General features: G+C 39.1%; 1 protein-coding gene across 2 annotated transcripts in view; it reads right to left on the reverse strand.

Annotated features, from left to right (window-relative positions):
* The window catches only part of ctnna2 (catenin (cadherin-associated protein), alpha 2), a 974,853-nt gene that overhangs the window by 917,401 nt on the left and 37,165 nt on the right, over nucleotides 1–20,287 (reverse strand). For both annotated transcript variants that reach the window (XM_061988021.2, XM_061988025.2), the window contains exon 2: nucleotides 10,657–10,763. In XM_061988021.2, coding sequence (XP_061844005.1) covers nucleotides 10,657–10,758 — 102 coding nt within the window. In that variant the 5' untranslated portion in view covers nucleotides 10,759–10,763. The remainder of the gene's footprint in view (nucleotides 1–10,656; nucleotides 10,764–20,287) is intronic.

Below are 20,287 nucleotides of genomic sequence, written 5' to 3' on the forward strand. Positions count from 1 at the left end.
AATAACAAAAATTCAACTCAATACTTTGTTATTGCCAACAAAGGTTATATTACAGAGGTCAAACGATTACTATAGGTCTTTACCAGGTTTGCACACACAGTAGCTGGTATTTTGGCCCATTCCTCCATGCAGATCTTCTCGAGAGCAGTGATGTTTTGGGGCTGTCGCCGAGCAACACGGACTTTCAACTCCCTCCACAGATTTTCTATGGGGTTGAGGTCTGGAGACTGGCTAGGCCACTCCAGGACTTTCAAATGCTTCTTACGGAGCCACTCCTTCATTGCCCGGGCGGTGTGTTTGGGATCATTGTCATGCTGGAAGACCCAGCCACGTTTCATCTTCAAAGCTCTCACTGATGGAAGGAGGTTTTGGCTCAAAATCTCACGATACATGGCCCCATTCATTCTTTCCTTAACACGGATCAGTCGGCCTGTCCCCTTAGCAGAAAAACAGCCCCAAAGCATGATGTTTCCACCCCCATGCTTCACAGTAGGTATGGTGTTCTTGGGATGCAACTCAGTATTCTTCTTCCTCCAAACACGACGAGTTGAGTTTATACCAAAAAGTTCTATTTTGGTTTCATCTGACCACATGACATTCTCCCAATCCTCTGCTGTATCATCCATGTGCTCTCTGGCAAACTTCAGACGGGCCTGGACATGCACTGGCTTAAGCAGGGGGACACTTCTGGCACTGCAGGATTTGATTCCCTGTCGGCGTAGTGTGTTACTGATGGTAACCTTTGTTACTTTGGTCCCAGCTCTCTGCAGGTCATTCACCAGGTCCCCCCGTGTGGTTCTGGGATTTTTGCTCACCGTTCTCATGATCATTTTGAACCCACGGGATGAGATCTTGCGTGGAGCCCCAGATCAAGGGAGATTATCAGTGGTCTTGTATGTCTTCCATTTTCTGATAATTGCTCCCACAGTTGATTTTTTCACACCAAGCTGCTTGCCTATTGTAGATTCACTCTTCACAGTCTGGTGCAGGTCTACAATTCTTTTCCTAGTGTCCTTTGACAGCTCTTTGGTCTTGGCCATAGTGGAGTTTGGAGTCTGACTGTTTGAGGCTGTGGACAGGTGTCTTTTATACAGATAACAAGTTCAAACAGGTGCCATTAATACAGGTAACAAGTGGAGGACAGAAGAGCTTCTTAAAGAAGAAGTTACAGGTCTGTGAGAGCCAGAGATCTTCCTTGTTTGAAGTGACCAAATACTTATTTTCCACCATGATTTACAATTAAATTCTTTAAAATTCCTACAATGTGAATTCCTGGATTTTTTTTCACATTCTGTCTCTCACAGTTGAAGTGTACCTATGATGAAAATGACAGACCTCTGTCATCATTTTAAGTGGGAGAACTTGCACAATCGGTGGCTGACTAAATACTTTTTTGCCCCACTGTATGAGATGTCCGATAATATCGGACGATAAATGCTTTAAAATGTAATATCGGAAATTATCGGTATCGGTTTCAAAATGTAAAACGTATGACTTTTTAAAACGCCGCTGTGTACACGGACGTAGGGAGAAGTACAGAGCGCCAATAAACCTTAAAGGCACTGCCTTTGCGTGCCGCTCCAATCACATAATATCTACGGCTTTTCACACACACAAGTGAATGCAAGTCATACTTGGTCAACAGCCATACAGGTCTCACTGAGGGTGGCCGTATTAACAACTTGAACACTGTTACAAATATGCGCCACACTGTGAACCCACACCAAACAAGAATGACAAACACATTTCGGGAGAACATCCGCACCGTAACACAACATAAACACAACAGAACAAATACCCAGAACCCCTTGCAGCACTAACTATTCCGAGACGCTACAATATAAACCCCCCCCCCCCCCAACACTGCCCACCTCAACCTCCTCATGCTCTCTCAGAGAGCGCATGTCCCAAATTCCAAGCTGCTGTTTTGAGGCATGTTAAAAAAAAATAATGCACTTTGTGACTACAATAATAAATATTGGCATTTTTTTCCATAACTTGAGTTGACTTATTTTGGAAAACCATGTTACATTGTTTAATGCATCCAGCGGGGCATCACAACAAAATTAGGCATAATAATGTGTTAATTCCACGACTGTATATATCGGTATCGGTTGATATCGGAATCGGTAATTAAGAGTATATCGGAATATCGTATATCGGCAAAAAAGCCATTATCGGACATCTCTCATTCTAAATAGTAAATAAATGCTAGCAAAAGTCAGCTAACAATGGAGGTAATGTGACATCATTGTGTCTGTTGCGTCCATAACGCCCACTACAAAACTTCCAAAAAGCGCCAAAAGTACTCCATGTACATGTGGTGACCTGAATATTGTTCATATACGCGCTAACGTTAAGGGAGAAACTGTGATCACAGGGCGCTAAATAGCTTATTTATGTTGCTATATTTACATATGGAGCAGGTGAGCTGCTGCCGCATCGCCTCTGAGTTGGTGAAAGTTAATACAAATCAAGCCTCTCACCTGGATAGTAGAAGGTTGAGGACGTAAACCCAAAAGTTGGTCAACTTTGACATCCAACTTATGGCGAGAGAGACACGAAAAGACAATTTTGTTAAACCTTTGTGAGTATTATGATTATTTCGTCATCTAAACGGTAAGATATAAACATCCCATCAGTCAACATCACAGTGAGAGCAGACATTGTACAGTAAGTGATTGTTTTATTATGTTTGTAGTATTTCTTGTTTAGCACTTAGCAATACTGCTACTTGCTGGATCTGTTTAGTACTCAGCTTCTAAAACTTGTAGATCATCCTCCTTATGTTCAGGCTAAAAAATATAGGGTTCTGGATCATCGTTTGTCCCAAAGTGGTCTTTGTTGTCTCTCATGAAGTCGGCTATGATTAGTAGTGGTGTTGTTGTTGAAGGTAAAAGCAAACATTGTGATGCGTCTGTGAAATGAATACGCAGCCAACATATTACATGTTATTATGAATGTTACTACATGACATATATACTTACATCATGTATATATTACATGTTATTATGAATGTTACTACATGACATATATACTTACATCATGTATATATTACATGTTATTATGAATGTTACTACATGACATATATACTTACATCATGTATATATTACATGTTATTATGAATGTTACTACATGACATATATACTTACATCATGTATATATTACATGTTATTATGAATGTTACTACATTACAAATATATTTACATATTACATGTTATTATAAATGTTACTACATTACATATATACTTACATCATGTATATATTACATATTATGAATGTTACTACATGACATATATACTTACATCATGTATATATTACATGTTATTATGAATGTTACTACATGACATATATACTTACATCATGTATATATTACATGTTATTATGAATGTTACTACATGACATATATACTTACATCATGTATATATTACATGTTATTATGAATGTTACTACATGACATATACTTACATCATGTATATATTACATGTTATTATGAATGTTACTACATGACATATATACTTACATCATGTATATATTACATGTTATTATGAATGTTACTACATGACATATATACTTACATCATGTATATATTACATGTTATTATGAATGTTACTACATGACATATATACTTACATCATGTATATATTACATGTTATTATGAATGTTACTACATGACATATATACTTACATCATGTATATATTACATGTTATTATGAATGTTACTACATGACATATATAGTTACATCATGTATATATTACATGTTATTATGAATGTTACTACATGACATATATACTTACATCATGTATATATTACATGTTATTATGAATGTTACTACATGACATATATACTTACATCATGTATATATTACATGTTATTATGAATGTTACTACATTACAAATATATTTACATATTACATGTTATTATAAATGTTACTACATTACATATATACTTACATCATGTATATATTACATATTATGAATGTTACTACATGACATATATACTTACATCATGTATATATTACATGTTATTATGAATGTTACTACATGACATATATACTTACATCATGTAAATATTACATGTTATTATGAATGTTACTACATGACATATATACTTACATCATGTATATATTACATGTTATTATGAATGTTACTACATGACATATATACTTACATCATGTAAATATTACATGTTATTATGAAAGTTACTACATGACATATATACTTACATCATGTATATATTACATGTTATTATGAATGTTACTACATGACATATATACTTACATCATGTATATGTTACATGTTATTATGAATGTTACTACATTACATATACAGTATACTTACATCATGTATATATTACATGTTATTATGAATGTTACTACATGACATATATACTTACATCATGTATAAATTACATGTTATTATGAATGTTACTACATTACTTATATACTTACATCATGTATATACTACATGTTATTATGAATGTTACTACATTACATAAAGTCGCGATCAAAAGTGTACATACACTTGTAAATGTCATGGCTGTCTTGAGTTTCCAATCATTTCTACAACTCTTATTTTTTTGTGATAGAGTGATTGGAGCACATACTTGTTGGTCACTAAAAACATTCATGAAGTTTGCTTCTTTTATGAATTTATTATGGGTCTACTGAAAATGTGAGCAAATGTGCTGGGTCAAAAGTATACATACAGCAATGTTAATATTTGCTTACATGTCCCTTGGCAAGTTTCACTGCAATAAGGCACTTTTGGTAGCCATCCACAAGCTTCTGCTTGAACTATTGACCACTCTTCTTGACAAAATTGGTGCAGTTCAGCTAAATGTGTTGGTTTTCGGACATGGACTTGTTTCTTCAGCATTGTCCACACCTTTAAGTCAGGACTTTGGGAAGGCCATTCTAAAACCTTCCTTCTAGCCTGATTTAGCCATTCCTTTACCACTTTTGACATGTGTTTGGTGTCATTGTGCTGTTGGAACACCCAACTGTGCTGATGATTTTAGATTGTTTTGAAGAATTTGGAGGTAATCCTCCTTTTTATTGTCCCATTTACTCTCTGTAAAGCAGCAGTTCCATTGGCAGCAAAACAGGCCCAGAGCATAATACTACCACCACCATGCTTGACGGTAGGCTTGGTGTTCCTGGGATTAAAGGCCTTACCTTTCTTTTCTCCTCCAAACATATTGCTGGGTATTGTGGCCAAACAGCTCCATTTTTGTTTCATCTGACCACAGAACTTTCCTCCAGAAGGTCTTATCTTTGTCCATGTGATGTCAGCTTGCCAGAAGCTTGTGGATGGCTACCAAAAGCGCCTTATTGCAGGTAAACTTGCCAAGGGACATGTAAGCAAATATTAACATTGCTGTATGTATACTTTTGACCCAGCACTTTTGCTCACATTTTCAGTAGAGCCATAATAAATTCATAAAAGAAGCAAACTTCATGAATGTTTTTTGTGACCAACAAGTATGTGCTCCAATCACACCATCACAAAGAAAATAAGAGTTGTAGAAATGATTGGAAACTCAAGACAGCCATGACATTGGCTGTCTCAATTCGGCGGCTGCATCCTTTGCAGTGCGCATTAGTGCGGTGCTGACGTCATGACGGTGCGCGAAGGCAGTCTCAATTCAAAAAAGTTGCAAGTGTCCTTCGAATACGGCCGGCAAATGTGTCCTTTTCTCCCATTAGTGTACACTTCACGTCCTGTCATATCCCCAAATTCTTCGCGCGCTCAACTCTGAAAATAATTTTCAACACGGAGACGCCATGCGGAGCGAAAAAAGCCACCTTAAAATGTAAGTATAGTAGGGCTGCTACTAACAATTAATTTGATAATCGATTTATCTGTCGATTATTACTTCGATTAATAATCGGATAAAACAGACAAACTACATTTCTATCCTTTCCAGTATTTTATTGAAAAAAAACAGCATACTGGCACCATGTTCTTTCAACTTGCCAAATAAAACAAGGAAAATGTTACAAAAATGCACACTTTTGACAGCCCTGCTATAGATAATAAAACATTTCATCTGATAAATGTATCGATAAAAAGCAGAGCCTGGCGACGTATGCGCGTTTCTCACAACTCTCTCACTCTCTCTGTCTCTGCCCCTCCCTCACCAATGCTGCTGCACGCACAATTTGTTGTGTTTTTAACCTTCTTAACCCTGAACGTACATTGAAAATACACGCAACCCTAACTCAAAATGCCGGACATTTGAGGCATTTAAGAAACACCGCCCGGACAGCTGCGCAAAAAAGGACATGTCCGGTGAAAAGAGGATGTATGGTTAGTCTATCGTAGCCCGTTAGCTGCATGCTGCATGCTGGTCCTCTTTTGCTAGCATGCTAGCAGCTAACGGGCTACGATAGACTAACCATACATCCTCTTTTCACCGAACATGTCCTTTTTTGCGCAGCTGTCAGGGCGGAGTTTCTTAAATGCCTCAAATGTCCGGCATTTTGAGTATTGTTTACACAACGTGCAGTACGCTACTTAATATGTCCGTGTAGAAACTCGTTCGGTACACTTCCGCACCGAAACGAAACCCTGTACCGAAACAGTTCGATACAAATACACGTACCGTTACACCCCTATTATTTTGATTATTGTTTCTCAGCTGTTTGTAAATGTTGCAGTTTATAAATAAAGGTAAAAAAATAAAATAAAATAAAAACGTAGCCTCAGCGCATGCGCATTGCACACATCCAACGAATTGATGACTAAATTAATCGCCAACTATTTTTATAATCGATTTTAATCGATTTAATCGATTAGTTGTTGCAGCCCTAAAGTATAGTTCTATTTATTCATTTAAAACAGCTAAAAGCAGACACGTCAAGTGATATACATTTGTGTCAAAATACAAGACCTCAACTATCGTAATGTTGAGCGATGTTTACTCATCCTCCCCCAGTGTTGACCTTTTTCCCATCTTTTACGAGGCGCCTTGTGGCGACCCATCAGCGTTCCTGTTCTGTAACCCTGTACATTGTTTGCTTGTCTCATCTTGAAGGGTTTGTGCTGAAAACAAAGTTTTGTTGTACTTGTGCAATGACAATAAAGACCTACCTACCTACCTAAACTTACTGTCTTCGTTACAACAGTTTCAAAAGTCTTAAATTCAATTTGTGCTTGCACCCTGAATCATAACAATCAGCTGAGAGATGACGTGTATCCTGAAAAATGCCAAAAATTAGACACTTTTATCCCGAAGTACCTTGGTAACGGTGATGGGCAGTAACAAGCTACATGTAGCTAAGCCATGTAGCTTAACTAAGTTTTTCAGTAGTTTAGAACGAGTAGCTTTTTCTGGAGATTAGCTACTTTTGGACACATGTAGCGAGGTAGCTTGCATCAAAGCTAAAAGCTACAAAGAGAGAAAATGGACTGCGGTTCCAGGCCCAAAAAAATGGAGAAAATCGAATGACCTGGATGAATGAGAACATCCATACATACGGAGAAAATCCAAGATTGGTTGGTGTTCGTATGATGAGTCACAATTGGCTAAGGTTAAGGCAAAACATTACGGACCGGCCAATCAGAGGCAAGATAAGGCGGGTCATCAAAACCAGGAAGCAAAATCATGACAGTCACACACTCATGTCACATGACGACGAGGGAGTCGGAGACAGAGGGACGCTTCAAGCTGACCACTCAAAATAAAGAAACATAGTTGAAAATGTCAGAGACGTGCAGGAACCCACAATAATGTGTGTCCTCGGCCATATTTAGACAAATGTATGCCTTTAGAGCAGTGGTTCTTAACCTTGTTGGAGGTACCGAACCCCACTAGTTTCATATGCGCATTCACCAAACCCTTCTTTAGTGAAAAATAAATGTATTTATTTTTTTCAAATTCAAGACAAAGTTGGATGTTTTTGGTAACATTTTAGTATGGGGAACATATTCTAAGTAACAAATACTTAATTTAGAGTTATTTGGACACTAGGGGAACATATTCTAAGTAATAAAGACTTAATTTAGAGTTATTTGGTTAGGGTTAGGGTTATAATAAGGCCATAAGGCATTAATAAGTACTTAATAATGACTAGTTAAGAGCCAATATGTTACTAATTTGCATGTTAATAAGCAACTAATTAATGGTGAATATGTTCCCCATACTAAAGTGTTACCATGTTTTTTTACTGGTGCACAAAATGAAGCGTGCATGAACATCACCTTGTTCAAAGAACAAAACCAACACAGTGCATAAACTCACAACAAAATTACACACCTGCAAATCAGTCTAACTTCTGCTGTTGTTGTATCCGTAATACGCCGATAGGGAGAAGTTTTTATTTACACGATGAGTCGGGTGTGTTTTGACCTCCGCCGAACCCCTGAGCCCGACTCACCGAACCCCTAGGGTTCCATCGAACCCAGGTTAAGAACCACTGCTTTAGCCAAATAGCTAAAAAGTTTTTAGTTGTTTGCTCTGTAAACCAAAATCATAACTGCTCTCTTCATCTAAGACGTTTTTTTTGTGTCAAAATATAGTTAGATGCTGTTTTTTTTTTTACTGTAGGTAGAGACAATGAATAACATTATAGGGGTGGGCCAAAGAAAAGGCAAACTAAATAAATACATAGAGTGAGGTGTGGGGACCCCTAGAGGTAGTTGTAAATTACAGATAGTTAATAGTAGAGATGTCCGATAATGGCTTTTTTGCCGATATCCGATATTCCGATATTGTCCAACGCTTAATTACTGATTCCGATATCAACCGATACCGATATACAGTCGTGCAATTAACACATTATTATGCCTAATTTTGTTGTGATGCCCCGCTGGATGCATTAAACAATGTAACAAGGTTTTCCAAAATAAATCAACTCAAGTTATGAAAGAAAATGTCAACATGGCACTGCCATATTTATTATTGAAGTCACAAAGTGCATTATTTTTTTTAACATGCCTCAAAACAGCAGCTTGGAATTTGGGACATGCTCTCCCTGAGAGAGCATGAGGAGGTTGAGGTGGGCGGGGTTGGGGGTGGCGGGGTTGAGGTGGGGGGGTAAGGGGTAGGGGGGGGGGGGGGGTGTATATTGTAGCGTCCCGGAAGAGTTAGTGCTGCAAGGGGTTCTGGGTATTTGTTCTGTTGTGTTTATGTTGTGTTACGGTGCTGATGTTCTCCCAAAATGTGTTTGTCATTCTTGTTTGGTGTGGCTTCACAGTGTGGCGCATATTTGTAACAGTGTTAAACTTGTTTATACGGCCACCCTCAGTGTGACCTGTATGGCTGTTGACCAAGTATGCCTTGCATTCACTTGTGTGAAAAGCCGTAGATATTATGTGACTGAGCCGGCACGCAAAGGCAGTGCCTTTAAGGTTTATTGGCGCTCTGTACTTCTCCCTACGTCCGTGTACACAGCAGCGTTTTAAAAAGTCATACATTTTACTTTTTGAAACCGATACCGCTAATTTCCGATATTGCATTTTAAAGCATTTATCGGCCGATAATATCGGCAGTCCGATATTATCGGATATCTCTAGTTAATAGTAATATTTGTACACTTACCGTATTTTCCGCACTATAAGGCGCACCTAAAAACCACAAATTTTCTCAAAAGTTGACAGTGCGCCTTATAACCCGGGGCGCTTTATATATGGATTAATATTAAGATTAATTTTCATAAAGTTTCAGTCTCGTAACTACGATAAACAGCCGCCATCTTTTTTCCCGGTAGAACAGGAAGCGCTTCTTCTTCTACGCAAGCAACCGCCAAGGTAAGCACCCGCCCCCATAGAACAGGAAGCGCTTCTTCTTCTACTGTAAGCAACCACCCGCCCGCGTAGAAGAAGAAAAAGCGCGCGGATATTACCGTACGTTTCATTTCCTTTGTGTGTTTACATCTGTAAAGACCACAAAATGGCTCCTACTAAACGACAGGGATCCGGTTCATGAAAAGACGCAATCTCTCCATCCGCACACGGATTACTATTTCACAGCAACTGATATTCCTGTGAACCGCACTGTGGATACAACGGGAGCACGTACGGTGAATATTCGCACCACAAGGAATGAGAAGTCATCCTTCACTGTGGTTCTAGCTTGCCATGCTAATGGCCAGAAACTTCCACCCATGGTGATATTCAAAAGGAAGACCTTGCCAAAAGAGACCTTTCCAGCCGGCGTCATCATAAAAGCTAACTCGAAGGGATGGATGAAGAAAAGATGAGCGAGTGGTTAAGGTAAGTTTAAGTTTACGCGAAGAGGCCGGGTGGCTTTTTTCACGCAGCTCCGTCCATGTTGATATACGACTCCATGCGCGCCCACATCACGCTGGTTTTAATATATTATTAAAGTTTGACTGACCTATTTGACTGTTTTTTTGACATTCCTTTAGCGCAGTTAGATGCGGCTTACAACACGGGGCGGCTTATAGGTGGACAAAGTTTTGAAATATGCCGTTCATTGAAGGCGCGGCTTATAACCCAGGGCGCCTTATGGTGCGGAAAATACGGTACATGAACATTGGTATTATACAATTCTCCAGGGGGGTAACTTCCCCTGTAGCTTAGCTGCCATTCATGGAGAATAACCTGTAGCTTAGCCTACTACATGTTCCAAGTGTCTTGGTAGTATGTAGCGTTCACTTGCATCCACAGAGTTCAAGCAAAGCATAGTACCTGTGTAACGAGGGGTTCCAGAAGCCGCTCCACAGTCAGTGTGCGGATTTCAAGACTCTTGGGGTCCCATTTCAACAAGATCGGGGAGGTGGCGGTCGTCATGGTCTCTGTTGAAGTCAACAATGGAAACCGTTATAAAATTAAATAATGGAAAAGTAAAAAAAAAAAAAGACATAACTCAAGGTAAGGATGTACATTTAACTACATTTCCTTTATAGACTGTGAGAGAAATGATTGACTATTAACCAAATTTGAGCAGAGGATGTCATTGTGGCTTGTGCAGCCCTTTGAGACACTTGTGATTAAGGGCTATAGAAATAAACTTTGATTGATTGAAATGTCATTTTGGGATGGCAAAATCGCTCTCAAAATGTGTGTTACACTTGCTGTACTGTACTGTACTGTACTGTGCAATGACCTCATCAGCAGTATTCCTCCCAACTTTTCTCCTTACCACTATTACAATATTGGTTGTGTTGCTGCTGTGGTGTGCGATATATTTGCTATACCAGGGGTGCTCACACTTTTTCTGCAGGCGAGCTACTTTTCAATTGATCAAGTCGTGGGGATCTACCTCATTCATATATATCATTTATATTTACTTATTTATGAAATATATGTTTTTGTTAATAAGTTAAAGGTGTTTAATGATAATGCAAGCATGTTTAACACATATAGTTAATATTGTTAATAAATTAAAGGTGTTTAATGATAATACAAGAATGTTTAATACATATAGTTAATATTGTTAATAAGTTAAAGGTGTTTAATGATAATACAAGAATGTTTAATACATATAGTTAATATTGTTAATAAACTAAAGGTGTTTAATGATAATACAAGTATGTTTAATACACATAGTTAATATTGTTAACAAGTTAAAGGTGTTTAAAGATAATGCAAGCATGTTTAATACATATAGTTAATATTATTAATAAATTAAAGGTGTTTAAAGTTAATACAGGCATGTTTAACACATATAGTTAATATTGTTAACAAGTTAAAGGTGTTTAAAGATAATGCAAGCATGTTTAACACATATAGTTAATATTGTTAACAAGTTAAGGTGTTTAAAGTTAATACAGGCATGTTTAACACATATAGTTAATATTGTTAACAAGTTAAGGTGTTTAAAGATAATACAGGCATGTTTAACACATATAGTTAATATTGTTAATAAGTTAAAAGTGTTTAAAGATAATACAGGCATGTTTAACACATATAGTTAATATTGTTAATAAGTTAAAAGTGTTTAAAGATAATACAGGCATGTTTAACACATATAGATTCCTTTCTTTCATGAAGACAAGAATATAAGTTGGTGTATTACCTGATTCTGATGACTTGCATTGACTGGAATCAGACAGTAGTGCTAAAAACGTCCGCATTTTCGAATGGAGGAGAAAAAAAGTCCTCCTTTCTGTCCAATACCGAATGAAAGTGGTTGGTTTTTGCCATCTTATTTATCCGGCTTCCGTACTCCTTTGTATACACTTTACAAGAAATACATTGTCGGCAAACTCCGTAGCTTGCTAGCTTGTACACGCCAGCTTTCTGAGACTCGGTAATTTTAATGAGCTGGCAGCAGCCAGCGTCATCTCAGAAGACCCTCGAGTGCCGTGAATGTCAATCAAGTGACGAAAGTGACGTCATAGTGAAGATTTATGATCGCTCATTTTTAGGACTATTGTTTTAATGCCTGGCTGGTGATCGACTGACACACCCTCCGAGATCGACCGGTAGCTCGCGATCGACGTAATGAGCACCCCTGTGCTATACAATATGTTATTTTCCTCTTTCTCCAGCACTGCAAACAAAACCATTACGAGAGTTAAGAAATTAAGATATTTAACGTTTTTTTTTCAAATTTGGGAAAGTATCGCCTGCATGCGAGTATCAACCTACTCTGTGCTGCTCAGGTCAAAGGGCACTGGAGTTATAATCAGAGCAGGTACGGTAATAAATAATCGTTACTACGTCAACTAAATAATTGTGATTGTTTGACAAAGGGAGATTGTAGTCATTTTAAAAGACTGTCTTCGATGCTGCCATTTTATCGCCCTCGCGTGGACAATGTGAGTATTTCAAGTCAATGACCTTTAATTATACTCTAAATGACCCAATGCAAACAACCTTCCCGAGTCATGGTGCAAAAAAAACAAAAACTATTCAAAAGTCCAACCAACACAAAATCTCAACAGACATGATCACACACAAACCCAACCTGCTCACTGAACTTTGTGGATACGATTGCACCAAGAAAAAATCCTAGTTTGTGAACCCGTTCTCAAATAATGGCAATAAAAAACTATTCTGATTCTGATATTATAAAAAAATGTCTAAGCATCTTAAAAAATTCAAAATTGCATCTATTACAAAGCGTGATGAGACACTCTCCACACGTATTTATCCATCTTAGCAGCTTGATTTCTTATTGATTACAAAACTTTGAGGAGGTTGTCACAGAAGTAAACAAGGTAGGAGTCCAACTTTTACATACTCTTAATATCCAATTATATTAATTAATAAATAAATAAATAAATAAAAATATATATATATATATATATATATACACACACACACATATATATATATGTATACATACACACATATACAGGTAAAAGCCAGTAAATTAGAATATTTTGAAAAACTTGATTTATTTCAGTAATTGCATTCAAAAGGTGTAACTTGTACATTATATTTATTCATTGCACACAGACTGATGCATTCAAATGTTTATTTCATTTAATTTTGATGATTTGAAGTGGCAACAAATGAAAATCCAAAATTCCGTGTGTCACAAAATTAGAATATTACTTAAGGCTAATACAAAAAAGGGATTTTTAGAAATGTTGGCCAACTGAAAAGTATGAAAATGAAAAATATGAGCATGTACAATACTCAATACTTGGTTGGAGCTCCTTTTGCCTCAATTACTGCGTTAATGCGGCGTGGCATGGAGTCGATGAGTTTCTGGCACTGCTCAGGTGTTATGAGAGCCCAGGTTGCTCTGATAGTGGCCTTCAACTCTTCTGCGTTTTTGGGTCTGGCATTCTGCATCTTCCTTTTCACAATACCCCACAGATTTTCTATGGGGCTAAGGTCAGGGGAGTTGGCGGGCCAATTTAGAACAGAAATACCATGGTCCGTAAACCAGGCACGGGTAGATTTTGCGCTGTGTGCAGGCGCCAAGTCCTGTTGGAACTTGAAATCTCCATCTCCATAGAGCAGGTCAGCAGCAGGAAGCATGAAGTGCTCTAAAACTTGCTGGTAGACGGCTGCGTTGACCCTGGATCTCAGGAAACAGAGTGGACCGACACCAGCAGATGACATGGCACCCCAAACCATCACCCAACCATGCAAATTTTGCATTTCCTTTGGAAATCGAGGTCCCAGAGTCTGGAGGAAGACAGGAGAGGCACAGGATCCACGTTGCCTGAAGTCTAGTGTAAAGTTTCCACCATCAGTGATGGTTTGGGGTGCCATGTCATCTGCTGGTGTCGGTCCACTCTGTTTCCTGAGATCCAGGGTCAACGCAGCCGTCTACCAGCAAGTTTTAGAGCACTTCATGCTTCCTGCTGCTGACCTGCTCTATGGAGATGGAGATTTCAAGTTCCAACAGGACTTGGCGCCTGCACACAGCGCAAAATCTATCCGTGCCTGGTTTACGGACCATGGTATTTCTGTTCTAAATTGGCCCGCCAACTCCCCTGACCTTAGCCCCATAGAAAATCTGTGGGGTATTGTGAAAAGGAAGATGCAGAATGCCAGACCCAAAAACGCAGAAGAGTTGAAGGCCACTATCAGAGCAACCTGGGCTCTCATAACACCTGAGCAGTGCCAGAAACTCATCGACTCCATGCCACGCCGCATTAACGCAGTAATTGAGGCAAAAGGAGCTCCAACCAAGTATTGAGTATTGTACATGCTCATATTTTTCATTTTCATACTTTTCAGTTGGCCAACATTTCTAAAAATCCCTTTTTTGTATTAGCCTTAAGTAATATTCTAATTTTGTGACACACGGAATTTTGGATTTTCATTTGTTGCCACTTCAAATCATCAAAATTAAATGAAATAAACATTTGAATGCATCAGTCTGTGTGCAATGAATAAATATAATGTACAAGTTACACCTTTTGAATGCAATTACTGAAATAAATCAAGTTTTTCAAAACATTCTAATTTACTGGCTTTTACCTGTATATGTATACATACACACACACATATATATATGGCAACAGGAACTACAGTCCTGCAACTCTGGCAACAGGAACTACATTCCTGCAACTCTGGCAACAGGAACTACATTCCTGCAACTCTGGCAACAGGCACTACAGTCCTGAAACTCAGGCAACGGGCACTACAGTCCTGTAACTCAGGCAACAGGAACTACAGGTCTGCAACTCAGGCAACAGGAACTACAATCCTGCAACTCAGGCAACAGGAACTACAGGTTTGCAACTCAGGCACCAGGAACTACAGGTCTGCAACTCAGGCAACAGGAACTACAGGTCTGCAATTCAGGCAACAGGAACTACAGTCCTGCAACTCAGGCAACAGGAACTATATGACATTTTTACTGTATGTCGTACTTTACTGTGATTTACAGTTAATGGTAATATTGCATTATACAGTGCTTTTGTCACTTCTCTACACCTTCAAGCTCTTTGCTTGGTACTTGTTTCGAAAGCTCCTGGGGGCACTGGGGTTGTATTAGTGGACTGAACAGCTGGCATGGTGCTCGCAGGCTGTTGTTGCCGTGGGGATGCATTTCTACCCAAAGCATTTTTAGAACGGGCCAGTTGGGACCGGACCAATGCCATGGGGCAAGGGGGAGTCAAGAATGTGGGCAAAAGGTGGATAGATCCGGGCCAGAGGCGCTTAGACTAAGGACAGTGAGTCCAGATGAACTTAATACAAATCATAATCCAAAAGGAACATGTGGTATCTTTACAAAATAATGTAAGCAACAATAGGGAATAATCATTTAACAGTTTTTTTTAACTACATCTGAGACGTTTTTCCATGATGGCCTCACCTGCCATCATGGAAAGAAAAAAAATGTAAAAAGAAAAAAAATTAATTAAATTGTTATATGTATCCAGTGATTATACTATAAAGTTATTTTCCATTTAACTTCACCAGTATTAGATTATTTTTTATTGAAAATCGCTGAATTTTCACATTTGCCGTTCAAATACTGAGAAGAGACGGTGCGGTGAACAGCAGCCAGTTGAGGCACGTCACTCAGTGCCTCAACATGGATTCCGGACTCGGCTAACTGCTGGCCTGCTGTGCAGTGAGACCGTATTGCTATATGAATCATATTATACATTTCCATAGTTTAGTTAGCTGAGGTATATAATGTACAGTGTATTTTGTGAACAACTGTATGTGTGTAATGTATTTCTTGTGCTGAGCGATCACAAAACGGCTGCAAAAGACGCACTGGCTGAGGCTCCAGTAATCCCGCCTCCTGCACCCCCGCCGTAGAATTTGCACCCCCTGACGGGAGTGTTATATCAACTAAAGCCCACACTTAAACTTTCCACGTGCAAGATTGAATCTATTTAAAAAAGTTATTTCATAAGAAGCCAAAAAGTGCAAAAACAATAATGTTCGTGTTGGAGGAGTTGTGAATGACTGCAGGGCCACAACATTAGGTACACCTGCAGACTGCAGGTGTATCTAATTCACAACTCCTACAACACGAACATTATTGTTTTTGCACTTTTTGGCTTCTTATTAAATAACTTTTGTAACCTATTTTCATGTGCTTTCCTCTTTGTGATGTTAAGTTCCTGTTATGCGCTGTTATACAGTATATGCCTTGAGCTCTTATTTTGAAGGCGCTAAGAGCGGAAGTGATGACACGTTGCGGAGGTTTTTGAAAGAAGGTAAATAAAGTGGTCCTCGTGTAAACTGGAGCCTCCGTGTTTGTTATTTTGTAGTCATACAGTATAGGCGACATTTATAAACCCTCGGTTACACTTTTTTAAATAGATTCAATCTTGCACGTGGAAAGTTTAAGTGAGGGCTTTAGTTGCGGCGCATGGACTTAATTTATAAGTAAAGGTAAGAACATAACGTTTTTTTTATTAAATGTGCTTTTTTGTGTGCTACAGTTTGTATGTGTAAAGTTAAAGTTAAGTTAAAGTACCAATGACTGTCACACACACACTAGGTGTAATGAAATCTGTCCTCTGCATTTGACCCATCCCCTTGATGACCCCCTGGGAGGTGAGGGGAGCAGTGGGCAGCAGCGGCGCCGCACCCGGGAATAATTTTTGGTGATTTAACCCCCAATTCCAAGCCTTGATGCTGAGTGCCAAGCAGGGAAGAATGCTGGTATGAGCTTTTAAACATAACCCGTTAACTGCTGCCAATCAAATGGTGAATAAGATACTCTTTAGGGTTCATATGTTTGTAAATCTGACTGTGATGAAGTCAGTGCCTCACCAGCCATCAACCTCACCGCACGTCACTGGCAAGGTTTTAAATACAAATATTTACATTGAATATCTTTTTCTCAGGGTCCTTATTTTTTATAAGGCCATAAGAAAAATAAATAATTATCAATATAGACCGATGTAAAAGACTTATATCATTATACGGTTTTCAGCCTTATTTTCCAGCTCTAATTTATAATGGAAATAAAATAATTGTGAAAATAATTTGAGTATTGTGTCATGTTTGTTAGTAACATCCAGACTTAGGGAAAGTATTAAACCGTAGATGACTACAGTCCTTTTCTGTAGCATTTTAAGAATGGTTTTCACTCTTTTGCTAAAGAGGTTTAGGACAAATTGTCGCAATGGCATTTGGCTTTTAGTCCTCTTCGGGAAGAACACTTGAGAGCACCACAAGCATTTTCCCACTGATTTCTTATCGCTGCGAAGAATGACATCACTTCCCTCGCTGCCTTTAGACAACAAACTCTACTAGCAGCTGATTCTTGTTACTCAGAGCTCACTACTAAACCCATTAATCGAACAATTACAAAGGTTTGAAAAGGGCAGCAGCTTGAAAATAAAAATACAAATATTCTTCAATTTTGCTAAGTTAGAATTGTCTAACATCCTGTTCCACGTCCAACTTTACAGACACAAATTAAAAAATGTGTTTGACGAGTGTCCATTCAAGCACACAACAATGAACCCAGACCTAAGTGTACAAGCTGGACTTTTATCTCTTATTATCCTCGTCGCATGCTGGTTCGTCTCCAGATCCTGCTCCGCCCTCTGTGAGTCCACACGGACATGGATTAAGTTTGCCGCCATGGCTGTATTAACAAATGAGGTTAATACATGATAAGCATGAACTGGGCAAAGAAATAAGGTCAAATTAAGTACAAAAAAATTGGGGTTTTTTTGCAGTTAACTCTTGCACTGACAGAAAGAAGAAACCCAAATAAGAATGGTGGTATTAGGATTATGTGATCCTGAATGCGGTGTAGACAAGTAAGTTAAAGGCCTACTGAAACCCACTACTACCGACCACGCAGTCTGATAGTTTATACATCAATGATGAAATCTTAACATTGCAACACATGCCAATACGGCTTACTAAAGTGCAATTTTAAATTTTGCGCGAAATATCCTGCTGAAAACGTCTCGGTATGATGACGCCTGCACGTGACGTCACGGATTGTAGAGGACATTTTGGGACAGCATGGTGGCCAGCTATTAAGTCGTCTGTTTTCATCGCACATTTCCACAGTATTCTGGACATCTGTGTTGGTGAATCTTTTGCAATTTGTTCAATGAACAATGGAGACAGCAAAGAAGAAAGCTGTAGGTGGGAAGCGGTGTATTGCGGCAGGTGTTGTGCCGGATAACGCACCCCCATCGTTGAATGCACCCCTTGACTGTTGTGCCGGATAACACAGCCGGTGTTTCATTGTTTACATTCCCGGAAGATGACAGTCAAGCTTTACCATTGGCCTGTGGAGAACTGGGACAACAGAGACTCTTACCAGGAGGACTTTGAGTTGGATGCGCAGACGCGGTACCGTGAGTACGCATGCAGCTGCGGCTTCCAAACATTTGATCGCTTGCCCGTACGTGCGTGCCGCTATGTGCATGTCATGTACGTAACTTTGGGGACTTTGGGGAAATATATGTGCTGTATGAACTTTGGGGAGGTGAACGGTACTTTGGGTTGTGGGATTGAGTGTGTTGTGCAGGTGTTTGAGTTGTATTGGCGGGTTATATGGACGGGAGGGGGGAGGTGTTTGTTATGCGGGATTAATTTGTGGCATATTAAATATAAGCCTGGTTGTGTTGTGGCTAATAGAGTATATATATGTCTTGTGTTTATTTACTGTTTTAGTCATTCCCAGCTGAATATCAGGTCCCACCCGCCTCTCACAGCATCTTCCCTATCTGAATCGCTCCCACTGCCCTCTAGTCCTTCACTCTCACTTTCCTCATCCACAAATCATTCATCCTCGCTCAAATTAATGGGGAAATTGTCGCTTTCTCGGTCTGAATTGCTCTCGCTGCTGGTGGCCATGATTGTAAACAATGTGCAGATGTGAGGAGCTCCACAACCTGTGACGTCACGCTACTCGTCTGCTACTTCCGGTACAGGCAAGGCTTTTTTATCAGCGACCAAAAGTTGTGAACTTTATCGTCGATGTTCTCTACTAAATCCTTTCAGCAAAAATATGGCAATATCGCGAAATGATCAAGTATGACACATAGAATGGACCTGCTATCCCCGTTTAAATAAGAAAATCGCATTTCAGTAGGCCTTTAAAGTAGAACAACACAAGAAACGCGGAAGGCAAAAATCCATCAACATCCGTGTCTTTGTCAAAGTGAACATGCATTTCTTAAATGCAAATGATCCACAACTAGTCTAGCAGAGTCCATGAATAACATAGCTGTGAGGGAAAATCGACAGTAATACAAGCAAGAAAAGTAGGGGGGAAGCAGTTTACAGCTGCTGCCACTAAGCCCTGAACACCCTATTTCCTGCTTTATCCAGAATTTCAACTTAAGAGTTTCTTTTCAAATTCTATTCCAGATATGTCCTTAACTTTGGAATAACGAGGGGAGAAAATTGCCCCGGAAAAAAATAAATAATACGTTTTCTGAGCTCCTACACAGCACGTTTCTCGGATTAGTGGCGTATATAAAAACCATAGTGTGGCCGTTGGTCAGCATATAGATTTTCTGCTGGAGGAGAGAAGAAAAGCAGTTGCCGGACAAAAGAAAAGTCATTGCAGCAAAGCAGAACACAAACCCAGTGAGGGTGGAGCTGAGATAATAAGACTAAGAGGGGGAGGAGGACCCATACTGGCCCCAGATGCCGGCGATGAAGAGGGGAATATGAGAGACAGTGGAGGAGGACTGAATAAACCAGAAAATGAGAGACTTGGATGGCTTTTGGCAAAATGCTCTCTACTGAGTCTTTACTAAGGACTTTATTGGAAAAAAACTCAACAATGAGGTGAAAAAGAGAGCAACAAGCAAGGATTGACTTACATGGGAGGGGAGAAAAAGACCAGCATGTTCAGACAAATTAGGTCCAGTTGACCGGACACTATTGTTAGTGCCTAGTCATTAAAACCTCCATTCTGACATGGTTTTACAGGACTAAGACATGCATGCAGTTGACACTG

The sequence above is a fragment of the Nerophis lumbriciformis genome, linkage group LG27, assembly GCF_033978685.3.
Source record: "Nerophis lumbriciformis linkage group LG27, RoL_Nlum_v2.1, whole genome shotgun sequence".
NCBI classification, from domain to species: Eukaryota; Metazoa; Chordata; class Actinopteri; order Syngnathiformes; family Syngnathidae; genus Nerophis; species Nerophis lumbriciformis.